This window comes from Nicotiana sylvestris, chromosome 10, assembly GCF_000393655.2.
Source record: "Nicotiana sylvestris chromosome 10, ASM39365v2, whole genome shotgun sequence".
NCBI classification, from domain to species: Eukaryota; Viridiplantae; Streptophyta; class Magnoliopsida; order Solanales; family Solanaceae; genus Nicotiana; species Nicotiana sylvestris.
This window is the reverse complement of record NC_091066.1, coordinates 62907522-62925339: the sequence shown is the minus strand read 5'-3', so window position 1 is coordinate 62925339 and position 17818 is coordinate 62907522. Positions and strand designations below refer to the sequence as shown.

The 17818-nt window shown below is 40.1% G+C and overlaps 2 protein-coding genes across 2 annotated transcripts; both read left to right on the top strand.

Annotated features, from left to right (window-relative positions):
- The first annotated feature begins 9946 nt into the window (after positions 1 to 9946).
- Positions 9947 to 10597, top strand: LOC138879423 (uncharacterized). Its single transcript, XM_070159031.1, has 2 exons — positions 9947 to 10240; positions 10379 to 10597. Exons 1-2 carry the CDS (start codon positions 9947 to 9949, stop codon positions 10595 to 10597), a joined length of 513 nt encoding a protein of 170 aa, XP_070015132.1.
- A 255-nt stretch (positions 10598 to 10852) lies between these two features.
- Positions 10853 to 11778, top strand: LOC138879422 (uncharacterized). Its single transcript, XM_070159030.1, has 2 exons — positions 10853 to 11155; positions 11383 to 11778. The coding sequence occupies exons 1-2, from the start codon at positions 10853 to 10855 to the stop codon at positions 11776 to 11778; spliced, it is 699 nt and encodes a 232-aa protein (XP_070015131.1).
- Positions 11779 to 17818: the final 6040 nt, after the last annotated feature.

The window sequence follows — 17818 nt, the reverse complement described above, 5'->3', positions numbered from 1 at the left end:
TCCCATTCAGAGGCAAGTGAGTATTTTCCCTCCTGGGAAGCATCTGACTCCGATTCAGTGCTAGAGTATGTTCCTAACTGGCCGGAGAGGCACAGATTGAGAGATACACCTCCGGGAACTCCTACTGCTCAAGCTTCAGTTCTAATTTCTTCTGATTCATCTGAGCGCTCAACTGAGGGTAGTGACAGTGCAGCATCTGCTTCACCTACTGGTTTATCACCTAGAGAGGATCCCGTCAATGATGAGGTTCCGGATGAAGAGGGAGGGGGTGTGCCACAACCCGGGGGTGTGGAGAGAACTAGAAACCCTAAGGTGTGGAAAAGAAGATTTGTCAGTGAGATTACTTACCACAAATTCTAAAAGTGGTGGCCTGAGAGGAAGTTGATATTTTAACGGAGATTCATTGACAAGGATCTTCTGCCTCACAACCCTAATGTGCAGAGGCAATTCAGAGAGAGACCGGGATGGGACTATTTTACAGGCAACTTTGAGGAGGCAAATGAGCACCTAGTCAAGGAGTTATATGCTAATGTTGCCCACATCAAAAAGGGCACGAAAGTGACTAAGGTGGGGAATTTGACAGTGAATTTTGATGGGAAGACAATCAATGACTACCTGGGCTTTCCAGAGGAAGATGAAACATTATACTTAGAAAAGGTAACATTGGATGAGGCAGCCCGTCCATGGTTAGCGGAGTACTTGGCACTCTCGGGTACTACCCCAACATGGTTGACATCAGGAGTCCATATTCTGATCAGAACATTGAACTTTCAGGCAAAGGGGTGGAAAACGTTCGTATGCAGCAGGTTGGACCCCACTACTCATGAGAACTCTCTTCCTATCTCCCGGGCAATATTGGTGGCTTCTATCATGATGGGGTACCCCATCAACATCGGGAATGTTATGTCCAGTGTGATCACAAGGGTGGTGAATGAAGGTGATAGATCCTACCCCTTCCCAAATTTCCTGACAATGTACTTTGAGGACCAAGATGTAGAGAAAAGGAAGTTTGATGTGAAAGTGAAGCCAAAGATGCCTTTCTCCTGGTACAGCCTCAAAGGTGATGACAACCCTAAAGGCAAAGATCCTAAAGGCAAAGCCACTGCTTCTACTGGCCATTCTGAAGAGTCAGTAGTAGTATTAGCTTATTCTTAGCCTCCCTCAGCTACACCAGACATCAGCCTAGGACCTTCTACTGCCACTATTCCAGATATCCCCTCATCCTTAGCCTACCCATTGATTGGCCACCATTTGAGCCAAACCCTTGCCAGTATCAACAACTAGATGCAGGCATCTACTTCTAAGTTATCTGTACTTTCTAGTTTGGTGGAAGCCCAGTCCGTAACCCCACAACCACATATTCCATCATCAGTGGAGGAGACTCTCAAGGGGCTTTTGGACAAAAAGAAAAAGCTCTTGAAGAACCAGTAATTGATATTAGAGGCTGTAGGTACTAATGGAAAGCACTGAAGGAGCTGACTAAGGAAACAAAGAAGCTGAGAAAGACTCGAGCATCAAATGAGTATGTGAAAGAGTTGAGGGTCGAAGTGGAGAAAACGAATGTCGCTGATCGCTTGTCCTTGGAGATGCTATTGTATGCCCCGGTTCCAGTAGCCCAGCCTGAGTTGGAGCAGTAGATGGAGAGGCCAGCAAAGAGGAAGAGAGTGATCCCCCGAGCTTATGATGTAGTGATAGAGTTGGAGGACCCGCAGGGAGGTTCTTCTAGCCAGCCTTAGGCCCTAGAGCAACCTTAGGTCCCAGTGCAGGCACATGATACCGGGATCCAGTCACAGGTTCCCAAGCAGTCACAGGACCCAGGGACCCAGGCTTATGATCCTATGTAGACGGAGGGCCAATATGGAGTTTCTCTTTACTCTCTATCTTTTATTGAGCTATTTTTGGTTAGTTAGCATTAAAGACAATGCTAGCTTTCTTTTGAGGGGGTAGCCCTATTTTGATGATATTGGATTGTAAATATGATACTTCTTTCTATTTATTATGCTTTCTTTTTTACTTTTGGTATGTATAGAATTTTACTAGTTTATTGCACTTTTCGTACTTTGCAACCTTGGTCTGTATATTAAGTTACTTTCTGATGTATATATTCATTCCCCCTTATGTATATTCGTCGAAATCCCCTATTGTACATATTCATTTTAATTTCATCATTTTCTTTCATAGCTTCTTACTTCATTTTCGTAGCTTCTTATTTTGAGTTTTGCGTGCAATAAGCCTTTGGTTTTCTTAATGCCATGGTTCTTTCCAAAGGTGGAATTTGTGTGAACCGGGTGGCTCTTCCCGATGATGGATGGCATGACAACCTTCTTAAGAGTTTGAGTCTTTTTTCTTTTTGTTTTTTTGTGTAAATAGTAGCTAATGAGTAATAGTGCCTCAAGCAAAGCTCCACTTAGGCCTAACACATTTGCCTTTGATCTTATGGTCAAAAACAAACTATTTTGTATATGATGGTGAAAGTTACGACCTTGAGACTCTTGTGTTGGCCGATAATCATCAAGTGGTTTTTCGGAACCATTCGTGTTGCTCTAATCTTAGCTAAGGTTGTGGTGGGACCCCGACTCTATCTATTTAACAATCCTATAGCTTGTGTGGTGAAAAATTGAATTGCTAGTCCAAGTCCCGTGCCATTAGTCTAGAACTTGCCCTGAATATTTGTCTAGGCGAAATTCTAAGTGTAGTTTGACTTGAGAGGTGATTATAGGCTCTCCTTGATCCGAATGGTATGTTCAAAACTTCCATAGCCTACCAATGATAATACCCCTAGTCAACCCTTTTAAGCCGTAATCCTTTTTCTTTAAAAAAAACAAGATACAAGCCTTTACCCTTTCTAAAAAGAACCTCTCTTGGAACCCGATCTTTCCTTAGCACAAGGAAAAAGCATAAGTTTGGTGGGAGAGACGAGGAATGCAACAAAGTGGTAAAAGGTACAAAATTAAGAAAAGGAAAGGCAATGAAAAGAAAGAAAAGCAAAAAGTCAAAAAGAATGAACAATGTAGAAGAAATGAAGGGATTCAATAAAAGTAAAGAGATGAAAGGTGTGGAAAGTTTAGAGAGGAGAAAATGTTTTGAAATGAACAAGAAAGAGTGACAGTGTATTTCTCTAACCCCTAAGAAAGAAGTAAATGACTTAAAAAGTCAAGAGAATGTGTGCCAAAATGAAGCAAATGAACTGCTTAAGGGAAGATGGAACCTACTTAGACCAAATATTTCCTACCCTGAACCAATAGCCTTCACTATATCTCTACAAAAGCCCTATATGATCTTGAGTTGAATGAAGCTTACATTAGTGGTGACTCACATAAGGGGAAAGCTTATGGTACTTAGAGCTGGACTTGTGACCTTTCTTTGAGAGAGATGAGTGTGTTTCCATAATACTCATTCGGAGTGCTACAATCTAAAAGTGAGATTTGCTTAAAGGAGAGTGAGGAGTATGAGTTTGGGTTCCACAATGACCAAAGTGGTAGAAAGAGTTTCTTTGATGAGTTGAGTCAATTCTTGATGCTTTTGTGTCGCACTAAAACCATGGTGTTTAAAAGGTTGAATATTGTTAATGATTCATTTGAATTGAGGGCAATTGTTAGTCCCAATTGATGCTAGATGAGGTCACTTTAGGTCAGATGAATTTTCTTGGTTTTATTCCTAAGGATGTGGGAATTACTTTGTTCACTTGAGGACAAGCAAAAACTTAAGTTTGGGGGAGTTGATAACTAGGGATTCTAGTCTATTTTATACTCCTTTTTGCTTGAGTTTTGAACTAAACTATATACAGATAATCCTGAAAGTTTACATGTTGTGCTTGTTTGTAGGGTTTGGTCAAAAAAGTGACAAGTAGTCAAAACCAGCTCAAAAAGGAGTGAAACCTGCACAAGTACCAAGAACAAGTAAAGGCACTGCAGCAACATAAAATCCACTGCAGCTGCAATAGACCCACCGCGGCTGCAGATCGTTTAGTGCGGTCCGCGGTGGATAAGTTTAGAGAGGTCCACTTTTGGGTCTTCAAGTAGTGCGGTCCGCAGAGGATTTCTCGTGGATGCAATCCATTTTATGCGGTCCGCAGAGATGTGGTTTAAAGATCTAGGGGTTTGGATGATTGGAAGCCATCACGGTCCGCAGAGCATTTTGTGCAGACCGCAGTGAAGCCACCGCGGCCGCAGAGCATTTTATGCAGTCCGCGGTGGCAAGATGTAGAGAATGAAAAGTCAAGCCAAAACGTCTCATCGCGGCCGTGGTGCATTTTTTGCGGTCCGCGATACCTCTGCCATGGGTATTTTTGTCCAGAAAATTTGGCCTTGCATAAATACTTTCTTTTCACATTTTTAGGGTATCTGTTAGAATCTAATTCGTAGTTGAGCACGTGAAGGCCATTTTGGACCTATATTGAGTAATTTTGTGGCTAGTTCAACATTGAATCTTTAATTCTTAGCTTGTAAACATATTATATGGGTTATTATTCATCTAATTATCTATTTTCTTCCATTATTATGAGTAGCTAGACCCATTAGCTAGGGTTGTGGCTCAACTCTAGTGTGGGTATTTGATGGGTCTTTTGTTTTAAGGCTTATGTGTTTATGGGTATTTGATATTTGGACTGATTTGTGTTTTTCATGTTGAATTAGTGGTTGCAAACACTAATTTGTGCCTTTTTGACTTGGGTTCTTCTTGAGAAAGAGAACTTGAGTCAAGGAAAATCAGTCTAACAAGGAATTAAGGTGTAATCAAGAGATTGATAGCCCCAATTAAAGGGTTAAACCTAGAGATAGTGATACCCGACTTGAGCCTATATTACTTGCACAATTTTGACACCCAATTGGTCTTGAGAAAGTCAATTAGGGCAGAGTCACTAAAGCTACCGAGAGGTATAGAGTGAGTAGTTTCGTGCATTGGCTATATCTTAATCCCCAACATAATAACTTTGCCTTAGGCTTTAGATCCCGTCAAATATTCACCTAGGAGAAAGTCACTTCCCTAGTACCTTGTTATCCATTTAGAAAACCTTACAAGCATTTACTCTTAGTTTAATTTAGCATCTTATTAGCATAAAATTAGAAGCAACAAACGAACAATTATGATTGGAAATGTAATAAATAGCACTACGCCACTGCTAGTTTAGATAGGAATCCAAATCCCAAACAATCTAGCTCCCTGTGGATTCGATATCGACCATCTCGGGTAAAAGCTGCTTCGACCTCTCTTGCCACTTTGTAGTGGTGTAGGGTTGGACCCGATCATTGCTATGGAGAATTCTTCCAAGTGGATTAACCCCATCAAAACATGTGCCTATCATTCAAGCATGAAGGGTCATACCATTGATGAGTGTCACACACTGAAAAACAAGATCCAGACACTGATTGACACTAAGGTCATATAGGCAAAGGAAGATGTACCAAATGTTCGTAATAATCCTCTCCCGGATCATAGAGGTTAGGGAGTGAATGTGATAGAGACTGACAAGGAATGGGATTCGGAGGGGTCAATCTAACTCATTCGAGAGAGAGATGATTCAAAAACATCTTCAGTCACCCTCACACTAGTTGTGGTACAAACCCAAGCACCATTTGAAGTCTAGGTAACTATACCCTTTACTGTGATGGTAGCTCCTACACAATCTTACAAGTCTGATAACATCCCGTGGGGCTATGTTGCGGAAGCAAGGAGAAAGGGAAAACAAAAATGGAGGAAACAGGTACGGAACAAGGTTTAACTAGAACTGGCAGAGTTTATACACCTGATAACCTGGGAGGGACAAGCAAAGAAGCTATATATAAGCCGCTTGTTGTCGAGACTGGCACTGATGACCTTTAGAGGAAATTACAAGCAAGAGAATACTCTGTTGTGGACCATTTGAACAAAACTCCCGCTCAGATATCCATCTTGTCACTGTTGCAAACTCTGACACATACAGGAATGCTTTGATGAAGGTGTTGAGTGAAGCTTATGTACCAACACCACTAGTGGGGAGATGGCTAACATGGTCGGGCAGGTATTGGAGAGCCACAAAATTACCTTTCATATGGATGAATGATATTAGGCTATATAGATGATATTTACACCTTAATATTACCATGATTTATTGTTGTTTTATAGGTGAATTGCGAACAAAATGCTCTAAATGGTGTTATTTTGTTTCGCAGGGAATATTCTAAGTGAGGAAGCACCATAGAGTGTTTTGGAGGCAATAAGGTGAAGAAAACGCCCACTTGAGAAGTACCCGATCACAAAAAAGTGAGAAAATGGCCTGAGCAAATTCCACCACGACCGTGGCAGATAAAGGCTCGAGGTAGAATGTTCAGCTCCCACCGCGGTCGAGCCGCGGTCTTGCCGCAACCGCGGTGCACTGTTCACGCGTTAGAAAATTTGGGTACCAAAGTGTAAATTCGGGGAACTTTTGCCAAACCCTTATAAGCTTTAGAAACTCGCCCAAGATTGGTGGGAAGCTTGTTTTTAGAATACCTTGGAGAAAGAACAAGTGTGAGAAGATCAACCAAACATTAGAGTTTTTCTATCTCTTTTAATTTCTTACAATTACCCATTATGATTAATTTAGTTGTTTCATCTTGTTTTGTCATGAGTCGCTAATTCCTTAGTCTAGGGTTTTGATGGAACCTATTGAAGGATGAACTTCTTGATTATGTTAATATAGTTTGCCAGTTTAATCTCTATTTGTTCAACTACGTGTTTCTTGTAGTTAATTAACAGGATCCTCAATTAGTTGTGCCTATTTAGTGTGCATAACTCAAGAGAGAGTAAATATTTAGGTAATTGTTGAACAACACCACTCCCAAAGTATAAGAGGGATCTATAACTGCGAGTTTAAAGGCAGTATTAGGGATAACGAAGCCTTGAGTGCAATCTAAAGTGAGCTGTAATAAACAAAGCCAGCTAGTGTATTTCGGAAGAGTGCGTCTAGTAAATTATCGTGATTACTCGGGAGAGATTTACGGTAAGAGGAGTGCTCATGATTGATAGAGATGATTTGGTGATTTTATGTGAAGCATAACCGGGAGGGATTCCATCAATAGGGAAAATCATAGCCTTAGAACCTTCTCTTAATTATTTACAACTAATTCATAGTTAGTTTTAAGCCGTTTAATTACATTCATTCTTAGTTAGTAGAGATACCATCAATTGTTATTAACAACGTTTGGGAAGTTGATTCCGTGGAGTTTAGTACGTTTAACGAAAGTAAATGATAGGTTAATTCCTTGTGGGTTTGAATGTGGGCTAAATACTCAGATTATATTTGCAACGTCCGTGTGTCCTTTTTATAAGGCATAGTTGGGCGTGATCCATGAATTACAACCAGATGGACTAAGTCACAACAGAGTACTACACATCATGGTACAATTTGAGGATAGATTCATCGCCAAGGTTCGGATAGATGGGGGTTCAAGTCTCAACATATACCCACTAACTAATCTGAAGAGATTGGGTAAAGGCTTGCACAAGATAAGGATGGGAAGCATGAATGTGAAGGCGTTTGATGGATCTCAAATATCCACCATCAGAGAAATCAACCTCAGCCTAAAGATGGGCCCGACCTGGTTTGATGTCGAGTTCCAAGTGATATATATATCTGCTACTTACAACCTATTTTTAGGACGACCATGGATATGTGCTGCCCGAGCAGTGTCTTTAATCCTGCATCAGGCTGTGAAGTTTGAATGGAATTATCAAGAGGTGAATATTCATGCAGATGTAAGCAACCCTATCTACACCAATTAGACCGTTCCAGTCATCGAAAGCAGGAAAAAGATGGGTGGAGAACCATACCATCGCACAGAGTGAGTCCACGCAATTAAAAAGGACCGATGGTAGAGCAACAAGATAGAAAGCATAATATTATGGATAGGGTATGACCCTGGCAAAGGTCTCGGCAAAAACCTTCAAGGGATCAACAAACTCGTACAAGCGTAGCGTCATGGCACAACCTTTGGGCTTGGATATAAATATACTTGGCAAGAATACTAGAAGTGGTCACCACCATGGCGTGGTCCTTATTATCCACTGGAACAACCGATACCACCTCTGCACCAGACATATCATCAAGCTGATATGATGTGGGGATCTAAGGAAGATGTAGTCTTAGATGGCATGAGGAAGCTATTCCTAGATAAAGAAGATATAGACTGCAGTGCAATAGTTGAATAGGAGGAGGAAGAAGACCTTACCATTCAGACCGTGGTGAAAAGAGTTGTTCTCAAGAACCAGATTGTTACACCATCCCGGGCCCATCGAGTTCCTCGGTAGCCTGGCAAATTAGCATGAGTTACTTTAAAAATAATTTTAAGCATTTGAGACATTTTCAGTATTTGTTTTGATATAATTGCTTGAGTCATCGAGCCGCACTTGTTGATGTTTTTAAGATTTTGTTAATGTGTTACTGCTTTTCGTATTTACTATTATTCTTTACATTATCTTTTCAACATTATTATTACTTATCCCGATGAACCTACAACTGTGACATGTAATGAGACAACGCAACATAAGGATAGTGATTCAGATGATCTGGAAGAAGATATAATACCTGTGAAAATTGTCAGAGAAGTGGAAAACTTTGAAAACAAACAAAAGTATAATTTGGAGGAAACAGTGGCAGTTAACTTAGGGGATTCTAAAATGGTCAAGAAAACACGCATAAGCATTCACCTATCACCGTCAAAGAAGGAAGAGTACATCAAATTCCTAAAAGAGTATAAAGATGTCTTTGCATGGTCCTATGATGATATGACTGGTTTGAGCACATCCATAGTGGCTCACACGCTACCCACTAATCCCATGTGTCCACCAGTAAAGCAGAAGCTCAGAAAGTTCAGGCCGGATATGAGTTTAAAGATAAAGGAAGAGGTCACCAAGCAAATCAAAGCCAATGTTCTTAGAATGGTCGAATATCCGACTTGGTTGGCCAATATTATGACAGTTGAGAAGAAAGATGGGAAAGTTAGAGTATGTGTTGATTACCAAGATCTAAAATGAGCAAGTCCCAAAGAGGATTTCCTTTTGCCCAACATACGCATATTGATTGACAATTGTGCCAAGTATGAACTCCAGTCCTTTATGGATTGCTTCGCCGGATACCATAAGATCTGGATGGATGAAGAGAATGCTAAAAAGCCAGCCTTCATCACACCGTGGGGGATATACTGTTACAAATGATGTTGTTTGGTCTGAAGAACACTGGAGCCACCTACATGAGAGCCATTACAACAACTTTCCACGACATGATACACAAGGAAATAAAGGTATATGTGGATGATGTTATCATCAAATCTAAAAGTAGTACGAATCATATAGCAGACCTGAAGAAATTCTTCGACCGGCTTGGAAATTACAATCTGAAACTGAATCCTGCAAAGTGTGCCTTCGGAGTCCCTACTAGAAAACTATTAGGATTCATCGTCAGTCGCTGAGGTATTGAGTTAGACTTGTCAAAGGTCAAAACTATCCAAGACTTTCCACCTCCAAAGAATAATAAATATGTGATGAGTTTTTTAGGACGTCTCAATTACATCAGCTGTTTCATAGCACAATCAACTATGATATGTGCACCAATCTTCAAATGCTGAGGAAAGATGTTGCAATAAGCTGGACTGAAGAATGCCAAAACGCCTTCGACAAAATCAAGGAGTATTTGTCTAAATCGGTCGTTCTGGTCCCACCAAAACCAGGAAGACCTCTAATGCTTTATTTGTCTGTATTAGATGGGACTTTTGGTTGCGTTTTGGGACAACATGATGAAACTGGAAGAAAGGAGCAAGCAATATATTATCTGAGCAAGAAATTCACACCTTACGATTCCCGGTACTCTTTGCTGGAATGCACATGATGTGCTCTGAGGTGGATAACTCAGAAGTTGAGACATTATTTCTTTCCATACACTACATATCTCATATCAAGGATGGATCCGCAAAAATGCATCTTTCAGAAACCCATGCCTACAGGTAAGTTAGCAAAGTGGAAAATATTGTTGAGTGAGTTTGACATTGTCTACGTAACTCAGAAAGCAATCAAAGGGCAAGCATTGGTAGATCATCTGGCAGAAAATCTCGTGGACGGAAAATACAAACCATTGAAAATGTATTTTCCCGATAAGGGGGTATCATTTGTAGGAGATAATATCACCGAGACATATGATGGTTGGAGAATGTTCTTCGATGAAGCAACAAACTTCAAAGGGGTGGGTATCAGAGCTATCTTAGTATCAGAGATCGGCAAAAACTATCTGGTTTCCACAAAACTCAGGTTTCCATGCACCAATAATATGGCAGAATATGAGGCTTGCATCTTGGGGCTTAGGTTGGCCATGGACATGAATGTTTAGGAGTTTCTGGTAATCGGAGATTCAGATCTTTTGGTGCAACAGGTTATAGGGGAATGGGATATGAAGAACACTAAAATATTGCCATATTTGCACTGTGTACGAAAATTGATCAAGAGGTTCGCAAAGATAGAGTTCAAACATGTTCCAAGGATTCAGAATGAGTTTTCAGATGCGTTAACCACTTTGTCCTCCATGATAAAACACCCAGACAAGAACTTCATTGATCTTATCCCAATAAGAATCCATGAGCAGTCGGCTTAATGCGCTCGTGTTGAAGAAGAGATCGACAAAAATCCATGGTTCAATCACATCAAAAAATACCTAGAAATTGGATAATACCTATAGGCTGCTACCCACACTCAGAAGCGCAAGCTTCGAAGGTTAGCCAACCATTTCTTTCAAAGTGGGGTAATTCTATATAAAAGGACTCTAGACCCGGGATTACTACGGTTTGTCGATACCAAGGAGGCATCCAGATTGCTCGAGGAAATACATACTGGAACCTGTGGACCATACATGAATGGTTTCACCTTAGCCAAGAAGATACTAAGAGCAGGGTATTTCTGGAGGACTATGGAAATAGATTGCATCAAGTATGTTCAGCAGTGTCACCAATGCCAAATACATGCTGACATGATAGGAGTACCACCCAACAAACTCAACACAACAACTTCACCCTTGCCTTTCTCCGCTTGGGGTATGGATGTCATCGGCCCATTCGAATGTGTTGCTTCAAATTGGCATAGGTTCATTCTGGTGGCCATAGACTACTTCACAAAATGGGTTGAAGCAACATCTTATAAAGCTGCAACTAAAAAGGTTGTAGCGGATTTTGTTCGGGACCGCATTGTTTGTCTATTTGGAGTATCATCACTGACAACACAGCAAATCTCAATAGTGATCTAATGAAGGCCATGTATGAAGTATTCAAGATCAAGCATAAGAACTCCACAACATACAAGCCCCAAATGAACGGAGCTGTAGAAGTCTCCAACAAGAATATCAAGAAAATATTGAGGAAAATGGTAGACAATTACAAACAATAGCATGAGAAGCTTCCAATTACTTTGCTTGGATATTGTACCACACTTCGCACATCAACTGGGGCAACTCCCTACCTACTGGTTTATGGTACTGAAGCGGTTATCCCTGCCGAAGTAGAAATCCCTTCTCTAAAAATCATACAAGAAGATAAGCTCAGCAATGCAGAATGGGTACAGAGCCGCTATGAACAACCAACTCTCGTTGATAGGAAGAGAATGAATGCAGTATTTCACAGTCAACTCTACCAGAACATAATGGCAACAACTTTCAACAAAAAAGGTCAAAGACCAAGGCAATTCACACTGGGGCAATTGGTGCTAAAGAGAATCTTCACACATCAGGATGAAGCCAAGGGGAAGTTCTCACCCAACTGGCAAGGTCCCTACATGGTTCATTAAGTACTAACAGGAGGAGCACTTATACTTGCAGAAAGGGACAGAGAGATTTGTCCAAAACCTATCAATTCAGATGTAGTCAAGAGATACTATGTTTAAGATTGTTTGCATTTTTTCATTTGACGTAACTGAACTACGCTTGACCTGATTCCCATTTAAGAGGAGATACATAAGTAGCCCTGTGGGTTCGGTCACATCTTAATAAAATTGTATGCGACTAAAATCAAAAAGACCAATTTCACGATCGGCGAGGCATTACGTAATTTCACCTCGAAGGGCTCGAAGAATAGCTCAGGGTTCGAAGTCTTCGAGGATTCTTAATGACCGGTGTCTGGGCAGAACGAACTGATGGTTATCACAAGTAAGCGGGCAGTTCCCTAGGAGCAGTATTTTTCTGAAAATGCCTGCACAAATAGTGACAGCATGTACCAGGCTGATTGAGTGGTTGTACTGGCTACTTTATGTAATAATTACGCATGTGTCATATTGGGATTTTCCCCTCATATATAAAGGGAACCCTTGTCATTTTTGTAATGGGGGGTATACTACACACTACATCCAATACAAGAACATTCTCTGTTCTCTAACTCAAACATACTCTCTATTTGATCATATAGCTTACATTTATTGTCTTACTTATATTTATTACATTTCATTAATTGTTCTTTATTTATTGCTCATTATTGGTCATAAAGAGCCTCCATCGAATTTATCGTAACTGTTAATCCTCTATTGAATGCCCTTAGCTGGGCATCCGACTCGACCTCGAGGCCCCGATTTCCAGCCATTCGGTTTGATTATTACATTGTCTACAAGCTATTATCTTATTTTCTAATCTTTCACTTAGCATCTATTGTCTAACAACTAGCATAAAAATAGATCGCATATTTTTAGAACCACAAAATAAAATCTAATTGTTACTACCATTTTCAAGGTAAACAGTTTGGCGCCCACCGTGGGGCTACGAATAATAGTGATTGTTTTCTTGCTTGCTTACTACAAAATGCAAGTTATCTTTCACACTTTTTCTTGTCCAAAATTCTTTGATTTTAGGTCAAAATGTCTAACTCGGTAAACACACATGACAACAATGGTCTCGAAGACCGTAGAGAGTATGGTGCAGTTGTTCTAGGTAATGGTGTACCACCACAAAACCCTGAGGTTGCACTAGAACCTATTCCCGTTGATATGGTCTCATGCAACACTTAATACATTGGTGTAAGTTCCCACACCAATAGGAGTATATGCCGAGAAAATGACAAAACACTCGGAAAAACCTCACCCGAGAAGAAAGAGAGGCAAATAGGGGAAGCGAAGTGGGAAAACCTCAGCACATCATTCATATGATTATCAGGGGGACCGACGTTCCCCAGGGGCCCGTGATAAAGCGGATAAAGGTTTCTGTGGCAATTCAAGGGCAAACCCGGGGCCGAGCATCTGAGGACATCCTCGCATTCAGCGAAGAAGACTTCGAGACTCTATCTCATCCACACAACGATGCACTGGTAATCTCGTTTCTCTTGAATAACATCCAAATTAAACGTGTACTCGTGGATCCAGGTAGCTTGGCCAACGTAATTAGATCGATGGTGGTAGAACAACTCGAATTACTCTATCAGGCCATACCTACCTCCCGAATCCTCAACGGCTTCAATATGGCCGCGAAGCAATAGAAGGAGAGATCACCCTTCCAGTTAACATATCTGATGCAGTTCACGATACAAGATTCAATGTCATTAAAGGTTACCCGAGGTACAATTCCTTGCTCGGTAGGACATGGATACATAACATGAAGGCAGTACCATTGACCCTGTATTAGATAATGAAGTTTCCAATAAAGGACGGAATAAAGCCAGTGTATGGAGAGCAACATGCGGTGAAATAAATGTTCGTGGTCCATAAAGAGGTACTGAATTCTGTACACTCCACCTCAGAAGAGTTGAAAATCCAACAAACCCCCAAAGATGATGAAGAGGATTTCCTCGCTCCCAGAACCTTCATTGCCCCCGAAGAATCGGATGCAACAAAGTTGACTATTGAAGAACTGGAGCAAGCCGTATTGATCGAGCATCTCCCAGATCGGAAGGTATACTCGTGGACGGGATTAACCCCCGAACTCAGGAAAAAACTCATTCAATTCCTTATTAACAACAGTGATTGCTTTACTTGGTCTCATTTAGACATGATAGGGATCCCATCGGAGATAACCACCCATCGACTAAGTGTCGACCCCAGGTACAAACCTGTGAAGCAAAAAAGGAGACCCCAGTCCGAGATAAAGCATGCATTCAACAAAGACGAGGTAACGAAGCTCCTCAAGATATGGTCTATTAGGGAAGCAAAATATCCCGAATGGATAACCAATGTGGTGGTAGTTCCCAAAAAGGGGAATAAACTAAGAATGTGTGTAGATTATAAAGATCTAAATAGGGCATGCCCAAAGGACTCATTCCAACTACCAAACATCGACCGTTTGATCGATGCCACGGCCAGCCATGAAAACCTCACTTTTCTCAATGCCTATTCGGGGTATAATCAAATTCATATGATCCCCGAGGATAGAGAAAAGGCTTCATTCATTACGAAGTACGATACGTACTGTTTCAATGTAATGCCCTTCGGGCTAAAAAATGCAAGCGCCACATACTAACACCTAGTTAATAAGATGTTCGAACATCAAATAAGCAAGTCCATGGAAGTTTATATTGACGACATGCTAGTTAATTCCATGTGCACAAAGGACCATTTGATTCATTTGCAGGAAACATTCGGCATCCTCAGAAGTTACAACGTGAAACTCAATCCCGAGAAGTGCGCCTTCGGGGTAGTATCGGGCAAATTCTTAGGTTTCATGGTATCGAATAGAGGAATCGAGATCAACCCCGACAAAATTAAAGCCATCAAAGAAATTACGGTGGTAAATAATGTAAAGGTCGTGCAGCGGGTGACCGGGCGGATAGCAGCCTTGGGCTAGTTCATATCAAGGTCGTCGGACAGGAGTCACCATTTCTTCTCCTTTCTCAAAAAGAAACACAACTTTGAATGGAATCCGGAACGCCAACATGCCTTAGAGGAGTTGAAGCAATACCTGACAAGCCCACCTTTGCTCCACACCCTAAAAGAGGGTGAGACATTGTATTTATACATGGCCATATCCGAGATAGTGGTAAGTAGTGTAGTGGTTCGATAAGAACAAGGTATGCAATTCCCTATTTATTATGTAAGCCAGACCTTGGGTGATGCCAAAACCAGGTATCTGCACCTGGAAAAACTAGCTCTTGCATTAATAAGTGCGTCTCGAAAATTGAAACCTTACTTCCAATGCCATCATATTTGCGTTTTAACAATGTATCCCCTTCGAAGCATATTGCATAAACCCGAATTATTGGGCCGACTAGCCAAATGGGCCATCAAACTCGGGGGATATGATATCGAGTATCAGCTCTAAACAGCTATCAAGTCTCAAATTTTGGCAGACTTCATAGCCGACTTCACTCCCTCCCCCGTACCTGAGGTCGAGAAAGAACTTTTGCTAAAAACAAGCACATCTTATGGAATATGGATCCTGTTCACTGACGGTGCCTCGAATGTAAGAGGGTCCGGGCTCGGCATAGTTCTAAGGACATCTACGGGTGGCATGATTATACAATCTATAAAAACCACAAGGTTAACTAACAATAAAGCCGAGTATGAGACTATGATTGCAATTCTGGAATTGTCCAAAGCCCTAGGAGCTGAAGTCATTGAAGCAAAATGTGATTCCCTCCTAGTGGTAAATTAGGTAAATGGGAGCTTCGAGTTTCGGGAAGACAGGATGCAAAGAAATAGGATTCCACCATTATATACTTACCATATCTGTGTTTTCACCACAGGTCACACGTTTATTGCATTACTTAGGTACTTGCCCAATTTTGGCAAGTACCCTCTCTATATCGAACTGGAATAAACCTCAAACTTGGATATTTGGACAATATTTCATTCATATACATGAAGAGAGGCCTGATTCCTCATACTAATTAGCCGATTTTTGAGTATCGAACCCTAATTAGGGTTTGGAGTTAGATTTCTTTCCTTTTCCATTACTTTACTAATTGCATGTGATATTTTACTCTTTCTTGTTTGTGTTTGCTTGATTTATTTCATTGTTTAGTTGCCTGATTCAGTACTATATAAACCCTTCTCATGATTCCCTTTAGACCAACCTTAATCATTGTACTCTCACTCTTACTAGTCCTATATTGTTCTAAATCTCGGCCTCTTCGCTGGCTGGAAGCCAAGGCCACCATGTTACATCCCATATTTTTGTACATAAAAGTACACCATAAGTAAATTAATTTAAGCTTGGAAATTATTTATTACATCCCGCATTTTCGTACGTTAAAGTTTTGTCGTAAGTTAATCGACGTAAGTTCGGGAATGAGATTATTTTGAGATTATAAGCATTATGCTTTTTCAAACAAGTGATGAGATAATTCGTGAAGGTGAGAGGGTAAGCAAATTGAAAAAATAAATTTTCGTCGAAGTTTGACATTTTGGGATAAAATACGGCCCAAGCTAAAATACCCGATATTTAAGAACTAATAACATACAAGGTATCACATGGCCATGATATTAAGGTGTATTTGAAGTGAGTAGTATTATAAATAATTTGAGATAATTCTTAATTATGTGGATTATTGGTTAATGTGGAAATTAGCAACTTAATGAAAATTAGTGGGTAGTTAATTAATAATCTTGGATAAGACCAACGTGGCAGCCCCATTCCAAGATTTGTGACTCTTATATTAGGAATGAAAGGTGGCACATGTAAGTAGATTGTGTGGCTTAGTCACTAGCATGTGGGGCCTACCCAAATATTAGAGATAACCTTCATAATTAAATTTTAATCTGAAGGAACATTTTCAACCAAACTTGTCATTTCATGTAACTTTAAATCCTAATCTCTCAAGGAGATTTTCAGCCAAGCACATAGAAACCTTAAAATTCAAAGACTTTCTAATCCAAGGAAATAGCAACGTTAATTTTCTTTCAAAATCCAAGTTTGGTTTCTAATCCAAACTTGTCATTTCATGTAACGTTGAATCCTAATCTCTCAAGGAGATTTTCATCCAAGCACATAGAAACCTTACAATTCAAAGACTTTCTAATCCAAGGAAATATCAACGTTAATTCACTTTCTAAATAGCAATGTTGTTCCTAAGTTCTAAAGGAAAGGTTTCGGCCAAGATTTTCTTTGCATAGCAGAGTGATTGCTTTAAGCTTTTCATACGACTTGTTCCGTATTTTATCGCAATTATCGTGTGTTAGAGGATTGTCAAGAGAATCGACTCAGGTATGTTAAGGCTATCCATTCTTTCTATTTGGAATGATTCATACGATACAAACGAAATGAGCAAATGCACAACTTCCATAAATTACTCTATTCATAGAAATGCTATATATATATATATATATATATATATATATATATATATATATATATTCTTATTTTCTCATGTGTCATATTATTCTATCTTCTGTTCACGGGTCTCAAAAATACGTAAGTTGGTAAAGTTTATTTCATGATATTAATCGATGCCATAAAGTTTTTATGATGTACCGAGAGATTTTATTAACGTATTTCATATGCATTTCATGCATTTATACATGCACATTGACCCATGACCAAATGGCGTTATATACGTGTATATATATGTATATAGGATATGGTAAAGTTTATGGCGTTATATAGGCACCACCACCTGATCAACTGGTATACGTTAATGATTTTGCCTACAGTGGCCGAGATGATATGATGGGGTGCCCTTAGAGGCTTGATGATATTATGAACACATGTACCTATGCAAGACATGGCATTCATATGTATATGCATGACACTATACGCATTTCATGATTTACAGAGTTATCCAGACTTACATGTTGAGTCATTTATTCTATATTTCTTCCATATCTTTTATGTACTTATTTATGTGCCTTACATATTTGGTACATTATTCGTACTGACGTCCCTTTTGCCTGGGGACGCTGCATTTCATACTCGCAG

Excerpts from the sequence above, each read along its gene's own strand:
- LOC138879423 (XM_070159031.1), top strand. The coding sequence starts at position 9,947 with ATGCCTACAGGTAAGTTAGCAAAGTGGAAAATATTGTTGAGTGAGTTT. Across the intron at positions 10,241-10,378 it reads AGATCGGCAAAAACTATCTG|GTTATAGGGGAATGGGATAT; the intron begins GTTTCCACAAAA and ends TTGGTGCAACAG.
- LOC138879422 (XM_070159030.1), top strand. The coding sequence starts at position 10,853 with ATGAATGGTTTCACCTTAGCCAAGAAGATACTAAGAGCAGGGTATTTC. Across the intron at positions 11,156-11,382 it reads ATAAAGCTGCAACTAAAAAG|CATGAGAAGCTTCCAATTAC; the intron begins GTTGTAGCGGAT and ends TACAAACAATAG.